Below are 21,732 nucleotides of genomic sequence, written 5' to 3'. Positions count from 1 at the left end.
CGGTGCATATTGTGCTGCAGGAACTACATTCGTCAACAAAGCTGTCAATCATGGCATAATATATGGTGTCAGTCAGATAACTTATTTAAAAGAAACTTCTCAGAAAAAAGGTAACTTGAACATAGAATGCCATATTACTATGGCAAAAAACTTCTGATGTGCAGTTTGACCATGTCCAGTATGTAATAGTATTAACATAGAGGAGGCAGTGTTTATGTCTTATACTGCAGCCAGGCAGAGGGGGGAGCTCTAAATCTTTGGCTGCATTCCCAGGAGGCTGTTGTGCAATCCATATTAATCTAATATACAGTCTGTGGTCCTCACCTTGACACTGCTCAACGCTCAGAACTGGGGCTCCGGGTTTGTGAAAGGCAATGCAGAAGGGGTGGGAGAGAGGGCAGTCGGACTTCCCTGATGGCCTCATTGGTAACACGCTTTCCCCCAAAACACATGTCGCAAACTCCACCCTCCTGTGCCTTGTGGAGTGAGAATCGGACTTGAGTATTACATGTTAGTACTGTCTTCATAAGGATATCTACTGCTCAGTAGAGGGGATGTGTTTAGCGGACAGGACGGAAACATGTGGAAAATAGCTCTCTCTATCGTTTTATTGGGAAAGTTTGGCCAGGCAATGCTGTCGGAAGCAGGAACATTTTTAACTACAGCATCTCAATAACTTTGGAAACATCTCGTTTTAGCGGTGTATATTTCGCGGGGTATTTCGTCAATTGGAAGTATAAGTTCTTACAAGAAGACAGTGGACAGACAGCCTTCTGGACATAACAGAGCACATGACTGTTGGCAAGAAGTAAAAGATTTCTGTGGACCAAAAGCACCAGCCACCCTTCTCCTCCGTCCACTCCACTCCGGTATGACTCTCGGCGCAGTGTCCGGATCCGACAGCTCGTCGGCGGTCAGCGTGTGCTCCTGCTGCGGGGTCAAGATGGTGCCATACTTCAGCCATGATGCGCTGTTGTCAAACAATCAGATCAATCAGCTGTAAGTTAAACAAGTGGAATCAGATCGATGTAGCCTACTTTGTTATTTAGAAAATGTTTACACATTTAAACACAAGTAGCCTATAGGACTAGTGAAGGCTGTAGCCTAGCCTAAAGATGACATTAAGTATCTGGGTTATTAAAATAAATAAAAACCTAAGCAAACATTAGCTCAACTTAACTTTCAAAAGAGCTATAGTATTGGAATTGTTTTTTGTTAGTTTTTTTGTGCCTTGCCAGACTTTTTAAACTTAATGAAATATGGTTAGCTTAAATTTAAATTAGTTATAGGTACACCATAGCAAAATCTCAGTGTGCATGTTTCCTGCTGCTATAGCAGGATCCTCTGCATCTTAGTGCTCTCTTTATTTGACCTCGATAGTGCCTCTGCTCGAGGTATGAATCATCCAACCTGTTTCTCTGCTCCAGACCAGCTCCAGACACATGCAGCCTGATCACCTGATTACTGTATCAGACATTTGTATGGGGCATTTTGTCCTTCCCTTTGGTGTGTCCAAAGGTTGGATATTGTTTGTTTGAACACTTGAGTGTTTGGTGTAATAAGGATATTAGGCTGCATTAAACAACTTCTTCAAATTAAGTTTAAGTTTGATTATTGTCATTCACCTGCTAAGGGCTGGAAAGAAGTCAAATAGTGATGGGAGGAATTTCTGATTATTTGATGAAAAGGTGCTTGTTAACCCGAGACCGACAACAACTCTTTCCAAGGTTTCTTCACAAGTTAATGTTCCTATGAACTGATCAAAAGGTCAATATATCTGTGTAATACAGTCAAAGGATTCAAAGCTTGCAGGTATGGCCATTCTTTAGGTTTCCTTTTCTCACCTTAAAGAAATGGGCCACAGGACCCTGCCCCACAGGGTCACAGAAGTGATGACAACAACAGTCTCTAGTTCTCAGAAATATTATTTTGTTTTTGTTTCTCCTTTGCACTGTTTTGTGTCATTCTTAATGTCAGTAATTGGTTTTGCCCTGCACATGAACTGTGAAAAAAGTTTGCTTAAGCAAGTTGTTTAAGAGTACACACACACACACGCACACACACACACACATTTAAGAAGAGTTTAGCATGCATTGAAATATAAAACCTTGTGCATGAATTTGAGTCGATATGTTTAATTTTGTATGCTTGCCTGTTTGTTTAAGTATGTTCAATAAGAATGTATCCTCCCTGTTTTATTCAACCTGAGTTTGAGGGAGTGACTAGTCTTGAAGTTGTCAGTGGAGTTAATTGTCTACTCATGCTCCCGGCCAATTAGTTTTGACTTGTTGGACTTTCATGATATTAGTCAAGTTCTCGAAAATATTATTTTTGGGCATATAATTAGATTTTAGTTCCATAGTTGGGAAATAATAAATTGTTGACAGGAAACTAGACCTATTAGATTAAGACTTTAAAATATATATAGTTAATGAGAGCAAGCAGAAAGCAAGCAACATATGTACAAATGCTAACATCAATAATGATTCACAGTGGTTTGGAGCGACCAGAAAGAAGATGCTTTTGTAAATTAATTTCAACGAAGTAAAACATCAATTCTGCCTTTAACTTTGCCATGGCTAGCACAAATGCTAGGCTAGCATGATGCGTTATCTTCATGTCATTGTCTAAACTAGTTTAGAGACTTCTATATTTAAAGGGTTTTGTGTTATGTTGGCTGGATTTGTGAGGATAAAAGCAAAATAATAATTTGCCCTATACCTGAACATTTGTTATTGGCTTTGGTTAAAACTAAAGAACCCTCCACTCTTTGACTTTTTTAAAAGACATTTGTGGTTAATGAAGTAACTTCAGGGTTAACTCTGGGTTTTCAGTACCATACAGGTAGATCACCTTTAATAGTGTATATTGCCATGGCAACATGGCAACTGCAGGATAAGAGATCATTCTCTTAAAAACACAACTTACAGACCAATCAGATGTCTTGCTGACTGAGGTCTGTGACATGAGTGAGTGAGAGGAGGATTAACACTTTTGTCTTGAATGTATTCATCCTAAACAGAGACTGATTTAAACACTGCAGCTTTGTACTTATTGTATTCTAAAGACAGAAACATTAGCATACCTACAGCTTTGATTATGTATTGATATCCTTTTGGTTATCTCTGTAATGCTGTGTTTGAGACAGCAAGGCTGAAACTCATATGACTAAAACCCTCACACCATTACATCTGAGCAATACATCAATGTGTCCTCCCCTTATAATCTGCTGTGCTATTGGATGAGTACCAAACAAATGTACAGAGGAAATGTGCTTTTATTGGACTGTTTAGAATAAAGTGATGCTGGAATGAGTGAGGGAGATGATAAAAGATCCTCAGCAAGACTTGGGCTCAAAAAGTACAATGTGATAAGTTTTATGTTAAAATGATATAAGTCATCACGTTTATATATATATAGATTTATATATAAAATTATTTCATTTTAACAATATAATTTGATACTGATCCTTTTTTTTATTATTCCAGCCTGGCAGCAATATTTTTGGGTATTCCAGCTCCTTTGCTCGTTACACATTATCCATTGACCCCCCATTGCCCAGACCAGTGTGCACCTATTGACATCCAAGCAGCCTATTCTTTTCTTTTTTTTCTGCCTCGGGCGTGAACTAGTAGTGCCTAAGTGGGGCTGGACCTGCATAGATCAGGACCCTATATTTATCTCTCTCTATCCTGAGAGTGACGAATATGGTCATGGGTAGGCGTGGGGGTTCACTGAGTTATCTGGCCACTATGTGGAGTGGTCCTTACATAGTGATGATTGTGTCTGTGGCTGTTGCCCTTACAAGTACCTAACACTTGTCCTCTGCTTAAAGCCTGAAATGGCTGAATACCAAAAGAGGACCCTTGCTGCTTTCTGCCACCACACTCTGCTTTGTCTGTCTTTCTCTCAGAAAGAGAGCATTTACATATTGGCAGAAGTGTGAGCGCAAAACAGACATATGATAATATATGCCTGCCTGGTCTTTTAGTGAAGTGACACATGATGATAGGTGACTCTAATGACCGAGTCCTCCACATTCTGGGATCCACTCATGATATTTGAATTTTCTGATGTAACTTCAGCACTAGTTCAACTAACATGTATTTGCTGTCCTTGCCCGATTCTAAGCTTAAAGGTCCAGTTATATAATATATAAAATAATGTAGCAGAGGAGAATTGTTCAAGGGCATAGAAAAATGATGGTACAGTTTGTTTCCATTCAGTTCAATACTGACCTCCTGTATCAGCCTCATTGGGTTCATATTTAACAATAATCAAAGTGTTCTAAAATATGTCTCCCACCATTGTTCTATATCACACCAGATAAAGTATTCTAGTTATTGTAAGATTGGATCTTTTGTCACAAGAAAAACCAAGCATAGCTGATATTAGTTTCATCTGTTGTTACAGTTTTAGTTAATTGGGTTTTTTGTCTGGTGGGGGAGGAGACAAATTCCTCCCTGATGGGTTATTTTTAGAACTAGTTTATAAAGTTTACAGCCTACCAAGCTGTTACTCCTGCAGCACTCTGTACAATGATGCACATGTAGATTAAAAGTGGGAGATCTGTCTTAAAAATGCAAGACTGGTCTGGTGATTTGAATTGACAGCTGTTGCTTGGCAGTGTTTTATCATTCAGACATAGCATAACAAATGTATCACTTCAATCAATTCAGTCTAGAGGCCACTTTACTGCAGTAATAGACATTGCTTACAGAATGACGGGGACTTATCATTGTAGGGGTTTGAACAATTGATTATCAAAACAACAAATATTGATGATTTTCTGTTGATACTTAATTAAAAGCTCAGCTTACCATTGCAGTTTGAAAGCTGAAACAATGGTTGTTATCCACATCAAGTAGCCTACATCAATTCCTTATGCAGGCTTCATTGTTAAACATGTGTAAGAGGGTTTTGTTGTGTTGTCAAAGAAAAGCTTCCTTATACAGTAATTCAGCGAAGCTCTTTTGAATGCAGCCTTTCAATAGCTGTAACTTTTAAAGGACTCCTGTATTTTTAGTAACTAAGGTTAAGTGTCATTTAAAGCCCCCATCTCTTTAACCATCAGGCTAAGATTACACTTTGTCACTGTGTCTCTGAGCAGGAGGAGAAGTGCAGGTTTACATGCATGCACATTTATCCCCTTCCGCGCCTGATATAACAGCTGTCATAGTACAGTAGCACTGCTATACTGGGTCACTGTCAAGTACAGTCTATGATTCTATGTCTACAAGCAGCAGGACATGAAACAGCAAGAGTTAAGGAGAGTGACAGAGAACTTAAGGTTGTGAGGACAGCTGTTGGGGTTGTATCAAGTCAACTTTGGTTATATTCTTTAATAATTATACTTAATTATTAATAATATAAATAAAATATCATTAAACTATGTTTAATCTCGTTTTGGGGCACCAACCTGTAATCAGGTAAATATAACCCAAATATCACTCAAATCAGTCTCAAATTAGTTATTTAATTACTAATATTATTAATAATTAATAACTATATTTAATAAATTGAAGGCGTGAAATCCGTACACAAAGCCTTATATCACAATGCAAATACACCAGTAATCACAAACAACTGCTCTCTTAAAATTATAACAGAATTTATTTAAACAAAGCAACATCAATCCAAAATCAATGAACTTAATTAAACAAATAACTATTATAAACTAATCTAAACACGTGTGTGTGTGTGTGTGTGTGTGTGTGTGTGTGTGTGTGTGTGTGTGTGTGTGTGTGTGTGTGTGTGTGTGTGGGGCCTACGTGCGTGATGGCGCGGTGGTGGAGTTAGTCTCCAGACGTACGTTTACACAGGAATATGTGTGTGTGTATGTTCGTAGAAGGGGAAATAAAAGAGAAATGCGTGCCTGAAGAGGCCGGATCACAGTCCGACTCCCACGCCACAACTCGGAGTAATTCCCTTCATTCACAGAAACAAACCAATGGCCGAATTCAAGTTAATACAGCTTACACTGGCCTTTCTGATCAGAAGAGTAATACCCGGTTATAACGCTGTTACGCTAAACACATATAGGATGCAGCGGTCCGAAACAACAACAAGAGTTTTAAACAGGTAAAACTCAGGACACAGCGGTCCAACAAAGATAAAAATTGCAGTTTCTGCTTCGATCAACAATTGTTAAAAACACTCTCTAAAGCTAATTCTGCCCAGACCTAATTAAGCCTCACTTGTGAATCGCTTTGCCCGCGATTGGTGAAAGGAAAAGAGTCCGGCGATGGAGCAGATCTTCTGTCCGTCCTGGTGCAGAGGCGTCTGATGGCGGCGAGGGTCCCTTACGGCGAGAGCGGCTTCGTTGGTTCTCCGTCGAGTGGAAAGATGTCCTTTGATGTCCTTTCGTTGCAGGACGGAATAAGACCGTTATCGTTCTGATAATCTGTTATAGTCTGACGCTCTCCGAGAAACTGAGATGCGTTCACTGGACAATGCCGGCCGCGGATTACCTGCGCGCCAAAACTTAAAACAAAGAAATATTGTTGCAGAAAACAGGAGGTGAGCTTGGGTCTCCGAGCACTAGAAGTCAGCGCGTGGAAAGAGAAAGATCAATGGAAGTCTTGGAGTTTTGTAGCCTGGCCTGCTCCATGGGGGGTCTACCTCAGGTCCCCTCCAATGAGGAGAGAGAGGTTCCGGTCCCCCCTTACTGCACGCGTAGGTGTGAAGTACCACAGGGGATTCTGGGATTAAGAGTCCTTTTAGGCCTCTTTGTGATCTCAGTGAATAACTCAAATGAGGCTTTTACAGAGGTGCAGGCCCAAGTCCATTGTTTGACTGTCCTAAGCCTGCGTGGCCCAACATAGCAGAAAATGAATTGTGACAAACGGCAGAGAGAAAGGAAACTGCAGGGTCAAAGTTTGGAGGGTTGTGGGAAATAAGCTCAGCACAAGGCTGTTTTTATCTTCAACATCCAGGGTCTCAGCAAAACTCAGGAAGGTCAGTTAGATAACTGGCAAGATGGAAGGATAAAGTTACAGAGAAAAGGGGAAAGAGAGGAAGCCTAATTTGCAGATGGCATTGGCATTTTTTGCCTTGAGTGTAAAACAGAAGAAATATAGAACAATGTGAAGTGTAGATGTACAGCCTGCTGCTCAATTCAATTCAATTTATTTGTATAGCGTCAACTCATAACAAGTGTTATCTCAAGACACTTTACAAAAAGCAGGTAAAAGACCTTACTTTGTCTGTTATCATTACAAAAGAGAAGGTAAAAAGACCTTACTCATTGTTATGTTACAAAAAGCAGGTAAAAGACCTTACTTATTGATATGTTACAAAAAGCAGGTAAAAGACCTTACTCATTGTTATGTTACAAAAAGCAGGTAAAAGACCTTACTCATTGTTATGTTACAAAAAGCAGGTAAAAGACCTTACTCATTGTTATGTTACAAAAAGCAGGTAAAAGACCTTACTCATTGTTATGTTACAAAAAGCAGGTAAAAGACCTTACTTATTGTTATGTTACAAAAAGCAGGTAAAAGACCTTACTTATTGTTATGTTACAAAAAGCAGGTAAAAGACCTTACTTATTGATGAGATGGATATTAATTTGACTCGTCAACTGAGCTGTTTAAGTGTTTTGTAAAGTGAAATGAGACCTTCACAGATGAAGCTGGTTTGTTCTTTTCCATCACTGTGACTACTACTGAGGAGTAGTGTGTCTACAGTGCACTTGAAGGGACAAAACAGCCTGTGATTAATCACAATTTAAATAAATGAGCGCATTAATAATTTCACACCTTAATTAATCTTGATTCACCAGTTAATGCTGTAAGTGTTGTTATTGATTTGCCCTGCACCAATGTGCTGTGGGTCCTACCACATTTCTTTAATGCACCAAGAGAGTGTAAATGAAAACCTAAGCCCTTCTTCAACCGGAGGAACTATCCCCCAGAACTAAGAACCTTTCGAGGAACACTGCCTATGCAGGAACCAGGGTCTAAATTTAGTTCTGGGTAAAAGATCCACCCCTAACAAAGACCCTGCAAGTGGGGTAGGACTTTCTAAAGGTCTAGGGACTTTGGAGGCCGGGGCATGCAGCCCCTGCAGTGCTGAAAGTCTCTGATTGGTCAGGCACAGCAGGGTTTTAGATCCTCCAATGTGTTTAAAAGACCCATTGCCCATCCCCACGCGTTTATTTAAAATCAAGAGTCTGGCTGTTACAATTATGAAAAGGTACAAAACATACTTTTTTAAGTCTAAGCATGACTTAAAGAACAGTTCTAATTTTTCTAACATTTTCATTAGAGCACAGCTTTAATTAGTGAATCGATTTGCAATGCAATATAGTCTGATTTTCATAATCTTCCCGGGACTTCTGGCAGCGGGGGCTGCAGGAACAATTTAGTTCCTTAAAGAGAAGTCTCTGTACCTTTTAGTTCTGGGGACCTTTGGTAAAAAAAGGGGCTCTAGTCATACACATAGCATCTTGAAGTACTCACATACTAAATGCTTGTTATTCAAGTTGAAAACAGTGACCTCAGTTTGTTATGTTTCCTTTGGGAATGGAGTCACCTCGGACACATTTAATAAGATTAAGTGTCCCAGAAAGGAAAATAACCCTGGTTGATGCAGCCTGCTTTGCTGTGTGGTCCTACATGCTGGCTCCTATCACTCCTTCTGTAGGAGACGCCTTGTTCTGTTTCCCCTCTCATAACCCATGTCTCCTCCCATTCTCACATCCTTCCAAACTTACTGAGTTTGTGTGTGGAGGAGCAGAGAACATTGTGTTCTGAGTTCAATGCGGCGCTGGGATCTTGATTTCTTGAGTCAGTGTAACGGTTGTGATTTGGGGAGCGTGCCCACCAGAGGACAGCTGAATGGAGCTTTGTAACTCTGACATAAGCCCACTACAACACTTGGGTATGGTGCAGGCCTTGTTGTTCCCTTCTTATGCTTTAGTGGGAGGTTGGAAGCAGCATTAACATTAAAGTACTTTTTTATAGTTCCATAATTAACCAGAAAGACAAGCTATGATCAGATAAATCTGTATGTCAGGTTTCTGTTCATGATTTCTTATTTCTGTTTTCTTGATTTTCAGTATCAGTGAGAGTTTCCTCACTGTTAAAGGTGCAGCCCTGTTCCTTCCCAGGGGAAATACCCCCACACCTGACTCTGCACCTTGTATCAGCCAGCGCAGGAACAACCACACAGGTAAATAATGCAACACAAACACGATAACTGCAGCTTCCACTTTTCTTCCAAAGTTTCACTGGTAAGCCTCTGGTAAGAATTTGAGATTAACACGATGGTGTTTTCAAATGGACATTCCTTTGCAGCATCGTCAGTAACAGCTGGTGTGAACTTAATTGAAGCTGTTTCACAACATGGATGATAAGATTAGTGCAATGAGTTCCCTGTTGTATGATATGTGATGATCTGGCAGTTTGATGAATATTATATAAAACCCACCTTAAAAACATGCTTTTACCTATTGACAGTTCAGGGTCTTCTCTGGCTCAAAATGATGTGGTGGTGGTACCTTTCCGACCTTGTACAGTACTTCTACACATGTACTGTGTATACTGGCTCAACACTTGAATTGTAATAACTGTGTATTTGAAGAAAGGAAAAATCTCACATTAAAACCAAACTTATTATACAAATGAATATGCCCTGTTCAAAAATCAGAAGCATTACAACATAGATCCTCATGTGTTCATTTCCACAGTATGAGCAAAGATGTTGACTTCCCCCTCTTGTGTTCTGGTGTAGTTTTGTGCACCAATTTGGCAAAAAATCGGATTTATTTTTCAACGGTATGTTGTCCAAAAGAAATGGAAACTAACAAGGAAGTTGAAATCTTTTCTGTTTAGGTGACCTTCAAAAACATCTTGAGACTATGTTCACTGTGCTGCGGCCTGAGGACACCATCAAACTGGTCAGTGGGACACACAAACACCAACACAAAACACAGTAACACACACAAGAGCAAAAGTCAAGAGCAAGTCAGCATTGTGAGCAAGAAGAAATGATATTTCCAACAGAGGGGCTGCTTACAGCAAACTTATAGAACTGAAACTCAGCTAGTTATTTGTCGTCCCTGGAAGTGTCAGAGACAGGAGGAAGAGAACGGTCAAAATAAAGCCTTTTGGGGGGGGGGGGTTTCTGCACGCCCCACTATACGACCTTCTCCACTGTAAATACATTGATTTGATATTACCATACAGACACCAAGGCTGGCCACCTATATTAACAGTTGCTGAGAATATTTGCAGACCCATTTTAATTTGTCTTCCTGTATGCATTTTGATTTTATCCACCTGAAAGATAAACACCAACATAGATTGATCAATACGTGAACATTGTCCACTAGCTTTCCAGACATGTTTGTACATGTTTGTTTTGAACATTGTACACATTCTGCAGAGAAACCCTCTCTGTGTTAATGTATAGTTAGTGCAGCTGGTAGTTGTTGATAACCTAGGTAACATTGCAAAGTCAATTTTGGATAGTTTAAAAACTCAATGAAAAAAAAGGTCTTTATTTTTATTTATTTTTTAAAACGTTACTAATGCAGAACAAGCTGACTTACAGGAATAGAGAAACACGAGGAGGCAGGGCAATCTGCGGTGAGCAGTTAGAGAACAGGGCTAAAGATGTCTGTCAGGGAAAAGTTACCTGAATCTGATTTTATTCATTTTTTTTGCTCCTTTGTGACTCGTTTCTATTTTTTTATGACACATAGAATCTTCTCTTTTCAAGTCAGATTTCAGCCACTTTCATATGTGTTCATAAACACAAGCGTCTTTGAGTATTTAGAAAAGCGCTATATAAATCTAATTTATTATTATTATTAAACCTGGTACAGGTGGGACATTTGAAATGCGACCTCAGTTTGAATAGCTTTGACATCACTCTGACACTTCTCACAGATCTGCACTGGCAGCAAGGGTAGGAGAGGAGGCTTATACAGAATTCAACATATCCAGGCTAACACAATCATGGACAAGTTTTCCTCCAGCAGATCATCCTATCTTACAAACTCAGAGCAAACTATTAGACTAGAAAAATCTGAAGAAGTTAAACACTTAGAAACGCTAGAAAAATTATCGCTGACTGTGTAAATGCGCTAACTAAGGATTATATTATCACTTCACCACTATAAGTGCACAATAGATCTGAATATAATAACACCCATTTCTTTTCTCAAATTCATTATTTTCTTATGTCATGTCTGACAGTTTTAGACAAAATATTTCAGCTGCGACATACAGAGCACTTCTCTTGATCGCTAATATGTTCAGATAGTGGAAGGCTACAGTGTTTAGTTCAGTCTCTGTTGTAGGATAACTGTAAAGCTTTAATAATATCTTTCTACATCATGTAATTTATATGAAGAATCACTTCCCCTCTCACAATCCACTCACAGACCTCCATGATGAAGAGACCTGATTGGTCAGTAGACTTTCATACAGGTTGATTTCTTTTATTGAACATAACCTGCTCCAGCGCTAAGTTAACATGGCGGTCTACACCAATAATAAGTAACCACCATTGTGTTAAGAACACAGTTAACCCTGAAGATAGCTTGACATCACTATGTTCATCTGAAGGGGGTTTAAGATCATCACTTCTGACTATTATTATTGTTATCTCTTTTCACAGTGCTGCATGTGACTGCTTGTCATTCCCCACTCTCTCACCCTAGCTCTACCCACTATCCTTTACAAAAAGCATAAAAACAAAAAAAGAACAAAGGGAATGGGGTTATACATTCTTTAAACTATCCAAATACAATTTCACACCAAATTATGCTTTCATTTTATATTTTCTGTTTATCTCTGCTTTCGTCACTTCCTTCACCTTTTCTTTCTGTCTCTTTCTGCAGGCTGTGCGTCTGGAGAGTTCCTCCTTTGAGTTAACGCGCTATATGGTGGTCGTCTCAAACAGTGGTAGACATGACACGGAGGAAAGCATTGTGCTTGGCATGGACTTTGTCTCCTCTGATAGGTCAGTATCACAGTACAATATGAAGAATGACATTTACACTAACTTGATTCCTCATACTAAGATAGAGATTACAAGTTTCCCCCATTATCAGTTTACTGTTATAGATACCTGAGTAATGAAGGGCATGATGGCCACTATTGTTGTACCTTCCAATTTACTTTGAAAAAGTCATCACTGGACCTACATATAATTATGTCATGTTCATTATTGTCATGTTCATTAACTTTAATAATTAAATATTGTCAATTACAAATCGCCACATGTTGTATATAAGTGGTGTTGTTTTGTTGTTCTCTTGTTTAATGTGTTGGTCTTTCTGCCAGCTTCTGCACAGTGGGTCTGGTTCTACCTCTGTGGAGTGACACAATGATTCACTTGGATGGCGATGGGTAAGACACCACACCCAACTCCTGCTTCCTCTTACTGCCTGCTGATGCAACTAACTAACTCCTCTGTTGCTCTTGTTGACTAATTTTCAGAGAAATTGTGTTATTTTGTGTAGAATGATGGTAAAACTATTGCTGGGAATCCGATTTCTAAACTCATGTTTTTTCTCTCTCTTGTCTTCACAGTGGATTTAGTGTGTCGACAGTGAACAGGGTTCATGTTTTCAAGCCAGTGTCTGTCCAAGCCATGTGGTGAGCAACCTCTAAGTTCTAAACAACAAATCTGTAGTTCAATAAAGGTTTTGGTTTCAGGCATAAAAATACTCTGACCACATGCCTTTCACCTCATTGTTTCCTATCCCCCCTCTCTTTATTTCTGATCTAACTGCTCTGCCTTCAGTCTCTTCACTATCATTATGTTTGTGTCAAATGCAACTGATACCTTTTATAATTTCTCACTTGTCTTCATTTTGTCGTTTTCTTATCCTCCTGTGACTTTTGATCTTTGTTTTACCACCCTCTCCTTATATCTACTGTTAAATATGTGTAATCATTCCATCCTTTCCTCATTTTCTCTCAAAGATCATTGAACCAACCTCTTATTATTTCTAAATTGTGTATTTATTTATGGCGTGACTTTCTATTCCTTTGCCAGTTCTGAAACTCTCTCCTGAGTTTTATTATTTCTCTATAAACTTTTCATGTGACAAACACAGTCCGCTTCATTACAAATCTCATTTCTATTTTTGTCTCCGCCCTTGAGACAACCTTTCAAGTACGAGTCCTTTTTGTCCCGTCTGACACAGGTCAGCTCTCCAGTCTCTCCACAAAGCCTGTGATGTTGCACGTTGCCATAACTACTACCCTGGTAGCCTTTTCCTGACCTGGGTCAGCTACTACCAGAGCAGGATCTCATCCAACCAATTCTGCATTAATGAGTGGAGTGTCATGCAGGACGTCGAGTCACACCGTGCCAATTCACCCATTCTCTTCACAGACCTGTGAGTAGAAGAACAGATACCCCTTGGATAAACACAGAATATTGTGTGTTCTTTTTGTCCATTTCAGATAGCAATTACACAGATTTAGCAGATTTTCTACAACTGTGTATGTACCACAGTAATATGTGGGGGGGCAGTAGCTCAGTCTGTAGGTACTTGGGTTGGGAATCGGCGGCTTCAAGTCCCAGGGTAGGACAAAGCATGTCCAAGGCACCAAACCCCAAACTGCTCAGGCACTCTTTCATGTGCCACCCCCTTACTCTGACATCTCTCCACTAATGCATGTCCACAGGTCCTGTTTGTGCATGTGTCTCTCAATAACAGAGTGTAAACCAGATTTTTTGATGCCTGTTACTGCTGCCATCAGGTGTTTGGCTGTTAAATGGAAGCAGGATTCAATGTTTTGTCAAAAAATACAACATCTGCTGCTTTTGTGCACAGGGGTTGCCAAGATCTTACAGTTATTTTAAATGCAACTGTCAGACCAAAAAAACATGTTTATTTTATGAACTTGAAGTATGTATAGACTGTAAGTTCTTGACCATACCCTTTGCCTTTCTTGTGACTCACATTAATTTTAGACTATGCATGCCTTTATGTTTGATATACTTATCACATCCTCGTCGCAAATGATCCGCACAGACTCAAGTTCAAACTTTCAAAAAAACTCCTTCAGCTGTGTCTTTGATTAATGGAGAGCCTTGTAATCGGGTTCTAGATGGCAGCAATGATGACACATCCAGATGCATTCTAACAAGGTCACATTTGACTCTTTCACACCCACAATTTGTTTTTTTACAACACAAGGCAGCTGGTAATGATAAGGCATGTCAAAACCAATTTCTTTTTCTATCTCCCAACTATTTCTGTGTTTTCTTCCAGAGCTTTTGTGCACAGACTAATCAGTGGTGGATGTCATTGAAGTCTATGTGTGGTAAACACCCTATGTGGAATAATAGGGTGTAAAATAAATCTACATTCACACATGTGAACATGAACAATCCAGTATACATACTTCCTCTGTACCATGCACTCACAAGTCTGAAGACTTGACCACCCACCACATGCTTTAATTATGAGAAACACCAATGTGTTTGACAGTAGCTGTAATAGTGCAAGGTCCACAATAAGATATGTTCAGTGGCATCACTCTAAGGTATCAAGAAGCAAAAAAAAAAAAAACATGAGCTAAGGAAAAACCTGACTACACTCTGAGACATAAACAGATCCACCATGGAGCATAGAGAGTCAGTGAATTACTGCTGCTGTTAGACTCAGGTCATGGCTGATACTGTACCAGGGAAAGTCCGGTTTGTGTACTTAGTCACCTGACTCTCTACCTATTTGTAGCTCTCCCTCTCTCTCTTTCTTTTTTTACTCTCCACAGACACTCGAGAGGTCTTCAAGTGTCAAAAATAGTTTAGGATTTAGCTGGCTTGATTTACGTTTGGAAAAAGTAATCCATGCAGAGAAACAAACGGACTCACACAGGACAGGGCAGAAGCAGACTCTGAGGACAATATAAATACAAGCAGAGACTGGCAGGGTCAATTAAAGGTGTTAAAGACTTCTACATATAAATAACATCTCGCTGGTCATCCAGCAGATTATCTCTGGTTGAATTTGCAATACTTGTAGCAGTGGTTGTTGTAGCAGCAGAATCTCACCTTACTGTTGGCTATGGATGTGTTTTTGATGCTTTCAACCTAAATAAATCAGATTCCTTTTCATTAGGGTGAAACAGGTATATGTGATTTTATCCTTGTCAAACTCTTAAAAATGTTAAACAATCAGGTGTGTGTGTGTGTGTGTGTGTGTGTGTGTGTGTGTGTGTGTGTGTGTGTGTGTGTGTGTGTGTGTGTGTGTGTGTGTGTGTGTGTGTGTGTGTGTGTGTGTGTGTGTCTGTGTGTGTGTGTCTGTGTGTGTGTGTGTAGGCCCACAGAGGGGGAGCGCACAGAAAGGCTCATCAAGCAGCGCCTCAGAGAGATCATGATGCAGAAAGACCTGGAGAACGTCACCTGTAAGGAGGTGAGAAGCATGTACACACTTCATCTTGCTTTTGCACATTTAGGCTTTTTTCTCTTATTAAGATACAAAAAAAAAGATGACTTCTTCTCTATTTACCATGTAAGATTGGAGGTTTTATATATATATATATTAGTGATGCACAGCCACTGCTGCAGAAGCATTTTTCTGTATAAGAAAAAAGTCATTTTTAATCCAAGTCTTTCTTTTGACTCAGACAGGACTGAGAGTGATCAACACTGAACTGTTGTTTACCTTTCACCAGATCCGAACTGAGCTGGAGATGCAGATGGTGTGTAACCTCAGGGAGTTTAAGGAGTTTATAGATAATGAGATGATCGTAATCCTGGGACAAATGGACAGCCCCACTGAAATCTTTGAACATGTCTATCTGGTAAGAACATTTGTGACATATACAACCAAGAAATGATCCGATTGTCAAATCCTGAAGTTAAAAAAATCAAACATTAGTAGATGTTTACCAATTCTAATTAGGTCATTGTTGAGTAAGACACATATTCGACACGTATTCTACACGAGGCTGAAGCTGTTTACAAGAACCATGCTTCAAATATCTGACCTCATTGGTTTTGTGTTTTCTTGTGTGTTTAATAATGTGTGAGTAACTTTATATTGATTGGACTGGTTTTCTCTGCAGGGTTCTGAGTGGAATGCCTCTAACCTGGAGGAGCTTCAGAACAGCGGGTAAGAAACCACACCTAATGGAAACCACACCTAACAAGGCTTCATGTTTTAAATATGTGTTCTACATCAAGTTAATGGACATAAGAGAATCCCTTTTAGTTGCATTAAAGTCAAGATTCATGTTCATAAATTGTTAAAATACACTGATCAACGTAATATGTTTTTAAGAGCATTCAATCATATGGTGTTCATCAGCATCATTTTTTAAGTTTTCTTCCAAGTTGATACTCACCTGTTTTGTAGCCATGTATGTCTTGTGTGATATTACCTTAGCTTTCATCAACTTAATGAATTGCATTGAAAATGAATTGATGACATCTGTAAACAGTTTTAGAGGTAAACATATGACCCCCTCCTCTTCCTGCCTCACAGAGTGCACTACATCCTGAACGTGACCAGGGAAATAGACAACTTCTTCCCGGGTACGTTTGAGTACCACAACATCAGAGTTTATGATGAAGAGGCCACCAATCTGTTGGAGTACTGGAACGACACCTACAAGTTCATTTCCAAAGCCAGGTAGGCCTAAACAGCACACAAATGTTGACTTTGGCTCAGTAGTAGAATCAGACGCCACTCAAATGGAAGGTTAGCAGTTCAATCTCCAGCTCCTGCAGTCCACATGGCAAAGGGTTCTTGGGCAACCTCAAACCTCAAATTGCTCCTGTTGGCATTAACATCAGCCTGTGAGTGTGTAATAAATGGCAATAAACATCTATTCTATTCTATTCTATGTGGCTAAGGAATCTGGGGATTGAACCCCAAACCTCCAGGTTAAGAGACGACAAACTCTACTAATTGAGTCACAGCCGGCTCATCACCCTAAGTCGTTTTTAGGCTGAAGGAGTTTCTTTCATCTTGTAATTTCTCTCTCTCTCTCTCTCTCTCTCTCCCTCTGCCTCTGTCTCTGTCTCTCTATCTCTGTCTCTCTCTCTCCCACTCTCTCTCTCCCTCTCTCTCTCTCTCCCCCTCTATCTCTCTCTCTCTCTCTCAGGAAAGCTGGTTCAAAGTGTCTGGTTCACTGTAAGATGGGTATAAGTCGTTCTGCCTCCACAGTGATTGCCTATGCAATGAAAGAGTACGGCTGGGACCTGGACACTGCTTTAGAGTATGTGAAAGAAAAACGAGCAGTCACCAAACCAAACCCAGCCTTCATGAAACAGCTGGAGGAGTACCAGGGCATTCTGCTGGCCAGGTGTGCTGACATATGGAAAACATTGTACAATGTACATGATGATGGCAGTATTTTCATGCTAACAAACACTTGTTTTTCTTTGCTTCCATAGCAAACAAAGGCATAATAAGCTTTGGCGCTCACACTCTGATAGTGATCTATCAGAAAGCCCAGAGTCACTGTGTAAACCCACCTCTCGCTGTCCGGGTCACCCTGACTCTCACAACAACAACTCTTCCTCGCCCTCCTTGCCTAACTTCCTGGGTGTGGCTGTGTTGCAAGCGCCTGAAGTCTTTACCAAATCAAACCCTTCTCACACACCTGACTCACACACAGATTCAACGTGTGTGTTTGACTCACCACATCGGGATGACATGGGAACCAACTGTGGAGAAACCCTCCCGTTTCCTCTGCCCGACCCACAAGCAGACACTTTAGTCCCAGAGGAGAACCTGGACAATCCAGCAAGTGTTGCTGTATCTGTGTCTCCACCATCACTCCACACCTCACCTACAACTCCTGGACTCCCTTCTTCTCACCAGGGTCGGCCTACAGAACTGTCTTTGACACTGCCCCAACACAAAACAGTGACTGAGCAAAGCAGCTCAGATGAAACCTCTGGTGTCACTCTGGAATCCACTGACTCAGACATTATAGACCAATCAAATGTAATGACTGACAAACAAAGCCCAATCAGCCCTGAAAGCATCTCCTCCTCCTCATCAGGTTCTTCCTTTTTCCCTAGAGACAACAACAACAATACGAGTGAGTTACAGACAGGCAGTGAGTTGTACACTGCAGAGGAGTTTTCCCAACACAATACGGACAACATTAACTTCTTCAGCGCCAGGGAAAAGTTTCAGTGCCGGGCCAAATATGTCAGATCCAGGACACTTTCTGAGCACACACAACAAAGAATACCTCCATCACTCGAGGAAAATGGAGTAACTGAGACGGAGGAAGAGGAGCTGGGAAACCGGATGAGTCAGGTAATAATAACAATAATAATAATAATAGGTTTATTTATATAGCACCTTTAAAAACAAATGTTTACAAAGTGCTGTTACAGACAAAGCAAATACAGCAACACAACAACAGAACAGAGATCAACAGAGGGGCCAAACAGAGAGGGCAAGTATAATTCAAATTAATACACAAAGGGACATTTAAAGGCTAAAACATTTAAAGAAGAGAAAGATTAAAAAGGTTAAAAGCAATAAAATGAATAAAAGGAAGGGATAGATCTTTAAAGGAGAAATCTCATAAAAGCAAGTCTATAAAAGTGAGTTTTAAGAAGTGATTTAAAAGATGCCACTGACTCTGCCCGCCTTATCTCCTCAGGCAGGTTGTTCATAAACCTTCAGCCTTAATAGGCTTTTAACACTAATTAATGAATGATTAATTAATCCTATGGAGATATTTGCTTGGATTAAAAAACACACCTACACATCGGAATAGAAAATGAACAAAGGTGCTTTAAAAAAATGATTTTGAGTGACACCTGCTGGACAATGAGAGAATCATCAAGATAATATAAGTCAATTGTATTGTTGATTTGTAGTTAAAGACAATGACTAAAATGCACATTGCTCTCTTTTGTTATTCACAGACATCTGAACAGTCTGAAGACAGCATTGACAAAGACATCTCTGACCCAACTCGTCTGCCTCACCATGACAATGGCGTATCAGTTCGCCATATTGTCACTGAGATGGAAGCCATATGCCACCCTGCCTGTTACCTCCCTGCTCCCTCCTGTTCATCCTCCCAGAGCCCTCAGCTACGACCAGGAAACCAGATGGAAGCAGAGACTTCTGAAATCACCAAAAACTCTTTAACCCCCCCTTCACAACCCCAGGCTCCCTCAGTAATGCCATGTGATTGGCCGGCAGGCTCGGTGCGGCGAGCAACCGAGCAGCTCGAACAGAAGCTGAAGCAGGAAACAGAGATGGCTGTTTCTCAGCGATCTCCGCATGATTGTCCTGGCGTCGAGCACACACCAGTCAGACTGTCCCTGTGTTCAGAGAATCCTCCCCCCTGCTTCCCTCAGCGCTCGATAGAAAAAACGACATCTGAGGGAGAGGACACCGCTGAATATGTTGAACGCAAAGACGGAGAGAGAGAAACAGAGATACGCACAGAGATTCAAAGTCCTGACTCCTCAATCAAAGACCCTTCATACTCCCCTATCTCAGATATCAGCAAAATGTTTGGTGCTTTACCCCAGCCAGAAGAATTCACCAAAAATACCTCAGCCCAGTCCCAAAGACGTAGCAGGCTCCCCACCCGAAACCAGCAGGCTGAGCCCAGTCCTCAGGCCTGTTCATACCTGGTCACTCTGGATGTGATGACAGTTGAGAAGCTTGACTCCAGTTCCCAGGGCGGGCAGGGGGCATTGGGCCCTGGTTACAAAAGCTACAACAGTCTGTCCTGTGGCAGCCAAGAGCTTGAACTGATTCAGCAGACACTCAGAGAGCTACAGGCGTTCCTCCATGAGGGGGTCAGTGTGGAGACAACAGACAGTCCAGAAGAGAAAGTGGGAAATGTAATAGACACTGAGCCTGGACTCTGTAAAGGGACAAGTTCTGAGCAGAATCCTCCAGGCCTGCATGTCAGGCAGTGTCATAGGGAGAGACGAGAGGGAGGGAGTGTCCTGGAGCCGACAGGGTGGTACAGAGCTGTGGAACTAGAAGCTCGTATCCGTCATGCCGGCCTCACAGCCCCTTCTTTAATGAAGAGGTCAGCTTCCTTGGCTAAACTGGACTGTCTGGAGCTGTCAGCCGATGACCTCAGCGACTTGGAGCCGAGGTCACTCATCAGTACCACATCCTCCCCCTCCAAAGACTCTCTTCCCTTCTCCCCCTCTCACCCTGACGACACCTGGAAGAAGCAGAAAGTGTGGGCTCAAAACACTTTGTCCCACACAGGCAGGGATCTTGATGACTTATCCTCCTCACCATCCTCCTGCTTACCTTCCACTACTCATCCAAACGATGACACTAGTAGGAGGGAGGAGCAAGATAGTAGTGGAAGTGTGTCAGTGACTTCCACACGTACGCAGGGGAGGGGACACTCATCGAGACGTTGTCTCAAAGCGTCTGCTGAAAGAAAGCAGCAACCTGTCACTTTGCTGTACAACACCATGTGACCTCAGTGTGGCTTGCATCACTCTTCATCATGATGTGTGTGAATGTGTAGCCTTGTGAAACACATCATACAGTTAGTGAGAGTTGAAGAAATGTTTGCATGAACATCACCGTTCAGTTGAGGTTTTAATGTACAGTCATGAAATATGTATTTTCAATCTAAGATTGAACTGATGCATAGTATTTTCTGATGAGGCTGTTTTTAGGATGTTTGTTTTTTAGTCCTTTTTTTTAATTGTTCTCAAAACATGCACTTTACCAGGTTGATACAGTGATCTTCTTTATATGAAATCTGTTTCTTATCCAGGTGGATTTATTTGCACTGATCACATTACTCTTGTTTGTGTTTGTTTCTGTTTCCAAAGAAGACAGACATTTAATTATTGAGATTTTTAATCAAAGCAGAGCAAATTGATATATTTTTATTGTTCTGTGCTTTGGCAGTTAATTAAAAAACTGTGAGTATGTTTTAACTGCAGTGACAATGTGTTTTAGTGTCATTGCTGTCACACACCTATTTGGTAAAAACAAGACAGGAGTTACAAACACATTGTTAACTCTACTTCCATCTGCTGTACAGACAGAGAACTACAGTCATTTCATAGACAGAAGATACAATGTACTGAACGTGTGACATCACAGGGGTTATATTCTTCAAAGTAAAACCCTTACCTATAGAAATGCAATATACCTTAACAAATCTCTGTCCCTTAAACAGAACAATCCCAGGGGAACTCCAACCATGTTTAATACAGATTATTTCAGACTGACATTTACCAGCTGTTTCATGTGGGTAATTAAACAGGGAGATGTAGGCCATCAGGGCCCCCACTGAGACACAGATCAGATCATATCATTGACTAGGAAATCCACAATTATGCTTGAACCGTGTGTGAGACATTCAGGAGATTTTATGTCAAAAATACAAATCTGTGGCTCAGTGAGTTTTATGTGGTTAAGTGAAAAAAATGCAAAGGTGATGCTGAATGAAGAGGCAGGCCAAGATGTATTCACCAATTATATCCCCTGAAGCAGATCAGCCATATGAGTTTAACAGTGTCTTCCAAAACTAACAACTAGCTAGAACAAAGGGAAATGGTGAGGAAGAGAATCTCAAGAGAAGAAAAGAGAGGGTTGCAGCAACTGTCTAATTTCGTCAGTGGGGCTGCTGAAATTGGGATTTCTATAATGTGAATAATAATGCTTTTAGATTCTGTGTGCCTGTGACAGACGGGCAGACAGCTTGTTTTGTGTCTTTGGCTCTTTAAAAATTCATTTCACACAGGCTTGCAGGCCAGTCAGATGTTATAAATAATGTGAGG

At 40.6% G+C, this 21,732-nt stretch overlaps 1 protein-coding gene across 3 annotated transcripts; it reads left to right on the top strand.

Moving 5' to 3' along the window:
- The first annotated feature begins 331 nt into the window (after positions 1–331).
- Positions 332–21,599, top strand: ssh2a (slingshot protein phosphatase 2a). 3 transcript variants are annotated; one of them, XM_020644572.3, is made up of 14 exons: positions 332–999; positions 9,062–9,174; positions 9,837–9,901; positions 11,852–11,973; positions 12,297–12,362; positions 12,546–12,611; positions 13,166–13,360; positions 15,295–15,388; positions 15,651–15,779; positions 16,044–16,090; positions 16,463–16,609; positions 17,085–17,285; positions 17,377–18,253; positions 18,874–21,599. In XM_020644572.3, the coding sequence occupies exons 1-14, from the start codon at positions 872–874 to the stop codon at positions 20,410–20,412; spliced, it is 3,789 nt and encodes a 1,262-aa protein (XP_020500228.1). In that variant the 5' UTR covers positions 332–871; the 3' UTR covers positions 20,413–21,599. The 3 variants fall into 3 exon arrangements, with proteins under 3 accessions (XP_020500228.1, XP_065816110.1, XP_065816111.1); XM_065960038.1 differs by lacking the exon at positions 332–999 and adding an exon at positions 8,680–8,883; XM_065960039.1 differs by lacking the exons at positions 332–999; positions 9,062–9,174 and having other exon boundaries at positions 9,835–9,901; positions 12,308–12,362.
- Positions 21,600–21,732: the final 133 nt, after the last annotated feature.

The sequence above is a fragment of the Labrus bergylta genome, chromosome 11, assembly GCF_963930695.1.
Source record: "Labrus bergylta chromosome 11, fLabBer1.1, whole genome shotgun sequence".
In the NCBI taxonomy this organism is placed as follows: Eukaryota; Metazoa; Chordata; class Actinopteri; order Labriformes; family Labridae; genus Labrus; species Labrus bergylta.
The sequence above is the reverse complement of the archived record's forward strand: the minus strand, read 5'-3'. Positions and strand labels throughout refer to the sequence as shown.

Coding starts and splice junctions, on each gene's coding strand:
- ssh2a (XM_020644572.3), top strand. CDS start 872: ATGACTCTCGGCGCAGTGTCCGGATCCGACAGCTCGTCGGCGGTCAGC. Junction 11,974..12,296: donor GACTTTGTCTCCTCTGATAG/GTCAGTATCACA, acceptor TCTTTCTGCCAG/CTTCTGCACAGTGGGTCTGG. Junction 12,612..13,165: donor GTGTCTGTCCAAGCCATGTG/GTGAGCAACCTC, acceptor CGTCTGACACAG/GTCAGCTCTCCAGTCTCTCC.